We start from the raw sequence: 9,791 nt of genomic DNA, 5'->3' as shown, positions 1-9,791 counted from the left end.
ATGGGCCCCAACCCACAAAGTTATCTGCCATATGTAACCATTGCTTACTTTATGAACCAAAGCACTAAAAAAGCCATTTCAACTTTCTTGGATTTCCATCAGAGCTAATTTTTGGCTAACTGTACCTCACACAAATGCCAAGTGCTCATGCTTTTGCAGAACCCAACTAGAGATGGGAATGAAAGAAAAGTTGTGCCACTTTCGTAAGACAACATATCCATGTCACGCTAAAGTGCAGAAAGGCTCATGTTTGCAGGTATCTGCTTAAAGTCGTGACCTGTTTCCTCACACGTTTAGTGGTCCTTTTACTTTATCTCCCACTTCCTAAAAGTTGACTATGACACGATGATCGAAGAGTGGTCAAAGTCAAACATGAACTAAAATTAATTCCATTTATGGTGCGTGTAACATAGATAGCTTGGTTTATGCTTCGGCCCGAAGCCCGAGTCGATAGCAATATGCTTGTTTTGTCCAACAAGTTAAGCCCAGAATAACCAAGCCCAAGTCTTAGATCATTGATCCATTAACTTGATGAATCATTTATGTAAAATACTTTTGTTAGGTTACTGATAGTAAATCAATCTACAATGTTACAGTCTAATAAGTTGAGTCGTTTGGACTGCAGCTCTGTAAATGCAAACACATGCTATCCGGTGAATGAATGATAACGTTGTTTCGTTACTCTTAATTTTACTGGAGATTCTAATTACGGTTATCGATCGATAAAAAAATATTTATTGATATAATTTCTTAGAAAATCACATTGATAAGACAGACTCCTGCTTGACAGGATCTTCTAGAAACTAATAGTGAATAAATGGATACAGAGATACGTGGGTATGCAAATATATGGATACATGATATTATTAAGAGATTATAAATCTTCTCTCATATCTTCTTAGTTTCGTAAACCAACTAATGAGACATTACATATCTTCTTTCATCTTTCATTTGTCCCTGAATCTATCGAAAATATGAAGAAAAAAAAGATAAGTCTAATTATCCTTGTATATCGGTGTCACTACATATTTCAGATCCAATAACAATGTGTTTACGGATCAGATAAATATTTTTCGAGCAGCATTAAAAGATAAGCATCATAAATTTAGATTAATAATTATTTGATTTTAAAATTTAATATTAATATTTTTAAATAATAAATTATTATATTATAATTTTTATACTCATGGTTGGTATCAAAATGATTATGAAATCAAATATTTTAGATTTATTTGTTAACATCTTTCACTCATAAAAAAAGTCTTAATCGATTTTTATTTACAATATATAACGATTTATCTATATTACTAATTTAATTTTTTATTCAGTTCATTTTATCACAGTAATATAAGGTTTCTATGATCGATAAAAATCTCGATCGAGAGATCAGGCTTTCGAAGCATTTGTATTTTCCTTCAAGAGGTCAAAAAGCTAAATATGTGTCCCATCATTTACAGTCGGCTGTTAGGCTCATCAAGCCGTGGGCAGCTGGTGTGCTTCTTTGACTGCTGAGAAAGGATGACATGATTTGATATCTGACATAGATGGCCATTGTTTCTTGCATTATCATCACAACAACAAGCATATATATATATATATATATATATATATATATATACGACTCAAATCAAAAGCAGAGTCGACCCTCAAAGAACTTTCAAGCACTTCAATCGATCGTGTTCTGCAACATAGGCAAGAAATGATCTCACTGCATATAATCTTTGTCAGAGGTATACATATATCAGCTAGAGCACAAGAGTAGTAAATCTCATTGTCATTCCTACAATTGCTCTTCATTTCTTCATCAGTACCAGAGTCGAACTTGAAACACCAGTGTATTTGTTTGGCATGATGTCCTTTGCATGAGTAGACCTAAACTCTTATTTTTCTTGTGATCACAAAACGACGTGGAAATGCAATTTTTCGACCAACGCTATCATGATGTTTGTATTAATATTTGTGGCAGCAGATATGAAGATGAAAAGCAGAGCAAGGAACCACTATCTATAGGCCCTAGAAAGTTAGATCACATCAGATAGCATTTATTGGAAGATCAATCAATGTGAAAAACACTTTTTGAATGAGAGGAACAATTTCAGAGAATACAAATGATAGCCAGAGCACAAAAAAAGGTTGGCACTTAAAGGACCCATTCTCTGCATCTGTTCATGCACTTGATACCTTAACTTGGATTCATGTTGATTGGCTCTCCCAACACAATATTTCTTCTTATGTTCATCCCTCTTGAGATAATGGAGCTTAAAGCAGATAAGAAGTTGCATCCTTTGCACCAGATGTTAAACTTCAAGTTGGAGTGAACCACAAGCTTGCACGTCTGCTTAGCGAAAGCTACTCTCAAACTTTATTACTTGATGACTCAATGAGAGAGGGTAAAGTAATGCATTTTGATGTGGTGAAAGGAAAGATGCAACAAAGATGTCCAAATGCAGGATGAAACAGGTGTAGGCACTCTTCTGAAGCATGAATCTGTTATACTCTAATAACTCTTCCCTTTTTGTGTGATTGTGACTTTGATAATGATGATTCTTAGAGCAGGTTTATATAATCTGCATGTTTAGATTGTTGATCTCAAGTAAAAGCTTGGGATATACTCAGTCAACGAGGTTGAAGACTCTTTCTTGGTATGGGTGCATCACAACATCTATGAGTGGGATTAGGTACCACAATCTTATTTGAGTAATCCTTGTCGTTGCCATCAATGTGGAAGCGACTTGTTGTTGCCGACGATATTAGCTTTTCTCACGTCGCTTCCTACGTGATGATCGGTGGATATATCTACTTTGACTAAGCACCTCCTTGATAACTTTCGTTATGTCATGGCTGTCATAGAAGAACTTAAACCCTGATGGATTAAACGAGGGATTGCGTGGCTGGTCAAACAATGCATGCTGAGCTTAAATGATTGACGTGGACTAAACCACTTTGGCAAATTGAATTGAAGCACCAGAAACGTATGGCCATGGCGTTGCCATGTTGACCATGCAAACCTAACTTTAATCTCGTCGACCACGGATAACGTTGAATCTGCGATATGCTTCTCGTACTTTTGCCACGTGCATCATTTTCTAGTGTCCTTTCGAGAAGGCAGGAATGAACTCCTCGACAAAGTTTCATGAAGAATCTAACTGTTCCTTTTTGAGACTTTTCTAAGCGCATGCGTGTTTGTTTCAGTCAGATTCCATCATAAATTCCCACCTGGTATGAATTTTCTGGGCTTGTGCTAACTTTTAGGGTTGATTTTTTCCCGGTTGCTACTTATCATGCTTCAAGTAATCGCGATTGATACGTCGGAGTTGGAATTACTTGATGGATTCTGTTTGCTATTTGACTGATGCTGAGAGGAACGACATCGGCTTAGTTTCTGCCAAGTGAGATCATGAAGCTTTTTTGACCTCCGGAGAAAGACTGCTTTGGCGTGCGTGGCGGAAGCAGATTAGGGTTCTTGGTGAGTTGATGAAGAGACCGCTTGCCATCTTTGAGACTATTATTATCTGCCAACGAACTAGTCATTTAAATTATTGTCTACTATCCGATCTTGTCGTTGCTTGGACTTGATTATTACCATATGGTGGCACCTATTCCTACCAAACAACAAGAGATATCATTTCATTATTGTGCTTTAGCATGTAAAGTTCTATGAATCGTGATGCGGGAAAGAGTATTGTCGAGGAAGTTACAGAAAAGGATGTGTATGATAGGTTTGATGCAAGTTTAGAGGAAGAAAGTGATGAACACGCAACTGTAAGGGTGATGGCTGCAGTGATATAATACTACCTCTCCTTGTCGTGCGCAGCTAACAAAAAGGACTCGGCATCCGAACCCTAAGCCAACTCAACTCGCTTATCCTCTCTTCCTCCCTTTTACATTCCCTGTTCTCATCTCCCAGCGCCTGTCTTCGTCGGACTTTTGTGTGGATAGGAGTTATGGAATCGACATCTTCGGCGTCAGCAGGATCCGGTGGCACAAAGGCGTGCCGGCGTGGGCACTGGAGGCCTGGTGAAGACGAGAAGCTGCGGCAGCTCGTGGAAGAGTTTGGACCTCGCAACTGGAACTCGATTGCTGAGAAGCTGAAGGGGAGATCAGGTGCAGTTTCCGGTGATTCTGTCTCCATGATGCACTGCTGTTCATACCGAATGATCACTCTATGTATGCTTTGTCTGTTCCTCCTGTCTTGCTTCCTAAGAAATGGATGCTGTTGCTTTCATCTTCTGCAGGTAAGAGCTGCAGATTGAGGTGGTTTAACCAGCTTGACCCGAGGATCAACAAAAGGCCATTCACAGAACAAGAGGAAGAGAGGCTGGTTGCGGCTCAACAAGTTCATGGAAACCAGTGGGCGTTGATCGCACGGCTCTTTCCCGGGAGGACAGACAACGCGGTGAAGAACCATTGGCATGTCATCGTGGCTCGCCGTCACAGAGAAAGATCAAAGCTCGTGAGGAAGAGACCCCTGCAACGGTTCCAAATCCTATCCGACGTCGAGCTTTCAAGCATCCATTTGTTGCCGCAAACATACCCTAATCCTAAACGTAGTTCTAGTGTTTATAGGAGGAGTTCACAGCTCCATGACCAGCCACCTCGCCGTTATCGTCATCTACCTCGCTGGAGTCTCGTGGCATGCGAGGAGGATGCCAAGTACACGAAGGCAGCTCCTCTGGATTCCGGTAAATGCTCCTCCGAGAGTGATTGCTGTGCAAGTCATGCAGTAAACGCATGCGAAATGGTCGGACATGGGGACGATTCTGACATGTCCATCGATCATAGAGCCATGAATGAGCAGACTGATAGAAACAAGAACGTTCCCTTCATAGACTTTCTGGGCGTTGGGATGACTTCTTGAATCCAAGAACCTTTTGTTCTTGAAAGTTTGTGGCGAATGCTTGCTGTAATGACATCTTTTGAGTTTTAGGAGAAACAACACACAACATTTCCAAGAAATCTTTATTCCATGTGCATAATGCTAATATCTGACGATTTATAATGCTTGCAATTTGAGATCATCCAAATGGTTTGGTCTTTCTTACCCTGAAAGGGTTTTTTTTTTAGTTCACATGTTACATCCATAGCCTAAAGCGGTCGATCGATCAAATAATCCCTTATCAGATTTAATTTGAGAGAGCATAATGAGACATTAATAATAGGGTTAAATCGACTTTAATAATTTTTCACAAATGCCTCTACCGAAGTGAAAATACTAAAGTTTTCGAGATGTTGATCGTCAAAATAGATGAGGATCGGTACGTCAATTGTTCAAAGCGGATAATTTCTCGTAAGCCTATGGACTACACCAATAATCGATCGATCGATCAAATAATCTCTTATTAGGGACGTGAAAATACCAAAGCGTCCCCTCGATGCTGGTCATCGAAGTAGACGGGGATCGATGTGTGAAAGGACGAGCGACGGATGTCGAGAAGACCACCTCCTAGTGGTTAACGATCAAAGGGCGTCAAAGGGCCCCACAAGCGAGTCTCGGTGGCTCGAGTTCTTGCGTGAAGCATCGCTCGGCCCAGACACAGGAGCCGCATCAAACAACGCCCATCACCCTGTGATTCGTGCTACAAGTGAACTCAGCGTACGGAGTCCGATGATGAGGGAGGCATACGTATCATTTAATTACTTGGATGATGATAAATAGATGAGATTTATTAGCTAACATGCATCTCTTCATGCGAGCCACATGCTGAGTTAAGTAGTTTAGATTAATCTCACCATAAAAAAAAGAGGATTTTGAGTAGTAGATATCCACATTTAATGCAAAACCTTTCGATTAATCATTGGATTTTTTTTTAAATATATGATCTATTTAAATCACTATTAATTATATTTCAAAATGAATATAGATTATAAAAAATGGATATTAGAGTTAGGTTTACCTTAACCCATTTAAGTAGGACAAAATCTACAACCACAATAGGAAAATGCGAGTCTTATTTTCTACGACAATGGATTACCAAAGGAAAAAAGGATTGTTTCCAACTTTATGGGTAAGTTAGGTCGAAATCCAAATGTTGAGTCAACTTCCCAACCCTTGTCTTCTTTTATGTGCACATTCGATCTAATGATGAGCATGGCCATAAGATTCTCTCCAAGGAAGAGCATGGCCCGCTAATTATCACTCTTATGCCTCACTTAATCCACATCATAACCATCATTAGCCAAGCTGAAAAGGTAGATGATGATGCATTTCCAATGCAACCCAAATAAAGCCCCACTTCCTTCATCGTCAACCAATGGCTCTCATGATCGTCGTCGACAAGAGAGCAAAAGTGCATGGTTTTGCGTAACACGCCACACAGCACATGCTTGGGTATTTTCGAGTAAGCTCATGCATCAAGGAGCACCACTCGATGGGTTTGGAAGGGAAGTTGAGGAGGAGCTATCTATGAAATAAGAACAAATGTTTGGTGAAGTGGGGATGAGTAGAGCTCAATTGTCACAGGATCATTAAGCAAAGATGGCATGGGCAGTGCATGGGAATGATGTGAGGTGTTGTGGATGGAACTCCACCTCTGAGGGGTTTGGCGCACATCTCCATCATTCAGATGGATTATAAGACTTCACCAAGAATTGCATACGCTTTGCCAGCAGTTATTGGATGGCACGTAAGTTGGTGTTAGGATTGCATCGATATCCCTCCCATCGATGAAGACATCCGGCTTGTAAGAGCTCGGTGGGTCCGAGCACCCATTTTCGAGAGGTTCGAGCTCATGGAAGCTCTGCTCGGTGCTTTCGGCAACCTATAGCTGAGGTGACCTTATGCTAGGGTTGGGTGGTGACATCGGGCTAAAGGAGAGAGGGAATTCGACATGGAACCGATCAAATTGATTTGCTCGTTTTGTTGTTATCATCAACTTAATCGCATTTGTTGTTGTCAACTTAGACTTTGTTTAATTTAAAGAAAGAGAGATATTTATTATTATTATTATTATTATCATATAGTGAATAATTTAAGAATATTGAATCATGTAAATTTTATATTTATTATTGTAAGCATATATTTTATTATTGATTCTCTTTGCTGTTAAGTGTTCTTCCCCACGCTCCACCCATCTTCTTATGGCAAAAAGAAGCAAAAGTACTTTGCTTTGTGGCAGAACAAAGCCACTATGATCATTAAATACACAGAAAAAGGACATCACAGGGCAAAAAGAAATCAATATGCATGGCTGCTCCACAGCCACTATATATATATATATATATATATATATATATGTACCAAAAGTCTACTTGGACCTAAGTATATTGCAATAAGGACAGCATACAGCTCGCTTGACTTAGCCTAGTTTACTTATTGAGGATGAACATGAGACGAGCACCGAGGGATCTTAATTACACTGTTAGAGAATTACTCTTCGACTGGACCTGCAGATGAGGCCTCAGTTTGGCAAGCTTATGTCATCAAGATCATCCAAGGACAAGAACACCTCATCCAGGCAGGAAAGCTCTGACCCGTCGTCGTGGAAGCTCGACTGCGAACCCCCGGCCGACTCATGAACTCGGCAAACGACCCATTTGTTCGATTCCTGCGTGGTGATCGTGTCACCGGATCGGAATCAGTGGGGCTCAGCGAAGGGATTAGAGAGTTTTCTTGTGTTGGTTGAGCTGAAACATGCACTTACTGTTCTTGTCGGTTGACCTGCTCTCTTCCTTCTGCTACTGTTGCTGCTGCTGGTGCTGCCACCATTGCTGCTGCTGCTACTACCAAGACCAGCGTCGGGTAGATGGTACTCGTGCATCAACCAATTGGTCTTGATGCCCTCAGGAGCTTCGCCAAGATAGTACCTGAGAGTCTTCTTTATACCAACAGGCGTGTGATTGCTAGTCACGGTCTCGTCGGTGCTGACAGCATGCCAGTATCCGTTAGCTGTTGCCCTGTTCTGGCTTCTGCGGGTGAAGAAGTACCAATGGCGGTTTCCTCCTTGAAGAGCTTTACCTTCACGCACAGTCCACAAGAGAGAAAGAGCGAGAGATGCGTCTTATATTAACTGCATGCAGCAACAAGAAAACTACTAGACTTGCAGGGGAGTTTGCTGACCATCGAGGTCCCACGGGTCGCAGTGGTGGAGATCGATCGTGGGGATGATGTCGGGATAGCAAGGAAGGTGCGCGGCCTTGGGACGGAGGAAATGGACGACCAGCTCCTCGTCGGAGGGGAAGAACTGGAAACCAGGTGGTAGGTTGCTCCCTTCTCCCATGCTTTCGCAGGACAACAGCACCAGAGAGAGAATGGAGATAAGCAGTAAAAGGTCCACATTTATAGCCCGTGACGCAGGCAAGTCAAGAAGGGCACGAGCGCAGTGCGGAAGTGCAGCAACATGGGAATATTAGAGTTATTATTATACATAGATTTTATGTCACTATAAAGCTACAGCAATACAGTGTTCTATCAACGACACAGAGATGAGTGATAGCAACATCTTGTCGAGACGACTTGTCCTATGAACGGAAGGGTATAGGCCAAAGCTTAATCGAGAAATCCAATGAATGGTTGCAGTAAAGTCGTTTCATATAAACAAACAGCAAAACAAGGCTAATCTAATGCTCTCTTAACCTATTTTGAAGGATCTCTTTTTCCTCATGTTCTTTGGACGGCTCAGTACAGAGAAGTGGCAATGGTTGGGACGGTCACATTCGTACCGGAGAGTAGAAGGCAATACGAAAAGGACAGTGTCCAACTTGCTGATCCATTCATCTCCTCAAGGTGGCCTTCTGATCCATCCATCTCCCCATCATGCCACTTGCCGCTTTCCAAGTTTCGTAGTGTTAACAGTGAGATCATCGTAGCATCAGTCTTTTGTGTGTGCTTCGACACAGACCATGTGGTTATAATGAAGATGACTGCTGGATGCACCGAGGCCTTTCCGAAGAACCTTCTGATAAGTGTCTGTCTAGACCTTCCACTTCCTTGAGATTAATGAAATCCAGCTTGGTATGCTCCTTTCATACATGAGCTCACCTGGGAAAAGGATGTGTGCTGGAATCTTTTGTGGTTTGGGTTACATGCATCCACCGTGTTCCTAACACATTTTCTGATACCTTAATGGTGAGTTTTGGCCAACTTGTCCTTAAAGAGAGAACATATGCCCCATGTCATGCCACCCAATTCTGTACGTCACCCCTCTCCACCACGGCACTTCTCTTCTTCACTGTAACCAGAATGATAGCCTCCAACTCCATGACATGGTGGCAAAGTACGAGAACATCACTTGAAGAAGAAGCCATGGATAAAATATGCACCTATAGAGAAACTATGTGCCCCCGTCTATGGCTGCGGGCTCCCGCTCCCGCTTGCTTTGTGCCTCGCCTCTTAAACCCAGCAATGATTGCCGAAGGATGCAGCTCGGTGCTCCACCGCCCGTGCTGCTGGTTTCACCGGGAGATATACTGCTTCATTAAAACTAGACAAGAAGGAACGAAGCCCTCATGGAGAGGAAAAAGCACCACCTCTTTTAGTGGATGGCAAGCCAGACATAAGAGCTCTCCTTTCTCCGGTGACGCAGACGTGATGCAACCTCGCCTGCACGCAGAGCACCTGTGGTGGGAATGGTGGCACCGAGTCTTGGCCTAGTGTGCTAGCTTCATTGTGGGTTCTCAGAGAGAAGAAGAGGGAGGAGCTGCCACCGCTTGCAATATCCATGTTTGTGAGATGTTCCACTTTCTGCGTTCAGGCTTTTCTGGGTACCTTCACCTTGTTCGGTCAAGCACTGGGTGGAGCTGCCATTCCCAGTAGGATCAGATGGTGGTGGCTTCGGCACAGGCTGCACTCCTGG

General features: G+C 42.1%; 2 protein-coding genes across 2 annotated transcripts; one reads left to right on the top strand and one right to left on the bottom strand.

Annotated features, from left to right (window-relative positions):
• Positions 1 to 3,589: 3,589 nt before the first annotated feature.
• LOC104000764 (transcription factor CSA) lies at positions 3,590 to 4,979 on the top strand. The gene is made up of 2 exons (XM_009422896.3): positions 3,590 to 4,104; positions 4,236 to 4,979. Exons 1-2 carry the CDS (start codon positions 3,945 to 3,947, stop codon positions 4,856 to 4,858), a joined length of 783 nt encoding a protein of 260 aa, XP_009421171.2. The 5' UTR covers positions 3,590 to 3,944; the 3' UTR covers positions 4,859 to 4,979.
• Positions 4,980 to 7,193: 2,214 nt separating this feature from the next.
• LOC135650875 (NAC domain-containing protein 104-like) lies at positions 7,194 to 8,413 on the bottom strand. Its single transcript, XM_065170526.1, has 3 exons — positions 8,057 to 8,413; positions 7,641 to 7,954; positions 7,194 to 7,544 (listed from the first exon to the last, which is right to left on the bottom strand). The coding sequence occupies exons 1-3, from the start codon at positions 8,214 to 8,216 to the stop codon at positions 7,398 to 7,400; spliced, it is 621 nt and encodes a 206-aa protein (XP_065026598.1). The 5' UTR covers positions 8,217 to 8,413; the 3' UTR covers positions 7,194 to 7,397.
• Positions 8,414 to 9,791: the final 1,378 nt, after the last annotated feature.

Source organism: Musa acuminata, chromosome BXJ3-10, assembly GCF_036884655.1.
Source record: "Musa acuminata AAA Group cultivar baxijiao chromosome BXJ3-10, Cavendish_Baxijiao_AAA, whole genome shotgun sequence".
Taxonomy (NCBI): Eukaryota; Viridiplantae; Streptophyta; class Magnoliopsida; order Zingiberales; family Musaceae; genus Musa; species Musa acuminata.
This window is presented reverse-complemented; position numbering and strand designations above follow the sequence as displayed.

What these genes read in the sequence shown, in the direction of transcription:
- LOC104000764 (XM_009422896.3), top strand. Translation starts at nt 3,945, where the DNA reads ATGGAATCGACATCTTCGGCGTCAGCAGGATCCGGTGGCACAAAGGCG. An exon ending in GAAGCTGAAGGGGAGATCAG is followed by an intron (nt 4,105 to 4,235) that starts GTGCAGTTTCCG and finishes CATCTTCTGCAG; the next exon opens with GTAAGAGCTGCAGATTGAGG.
- LOC135650875 (XM_065170526.1), bottom strand. Translation starts at nt 8,216, where the DNA reads ATGGGAGAAGGGAGCAACCTACCACCTGGTTTCCAGTTCTTCCCCTCC. An exon ending in CGACCCGTGGGACCTCGATG is followed by an intron (nt 7,955 to 8,056) that starts GTCAGCAAACTC and finishes CTGTGCGTGAAG; the next exon opens with GTAAAGCTCTTCAAGGAGGA. An exon ending in CAGGTCAACCGACAAGAACA is followed by an intron (nt 7,545 to 7,640) that starts GTAAGTGCATGT and finishes ATCACCACGCAG; the next exon opens with GAATCGAACAAATGGGTCGT.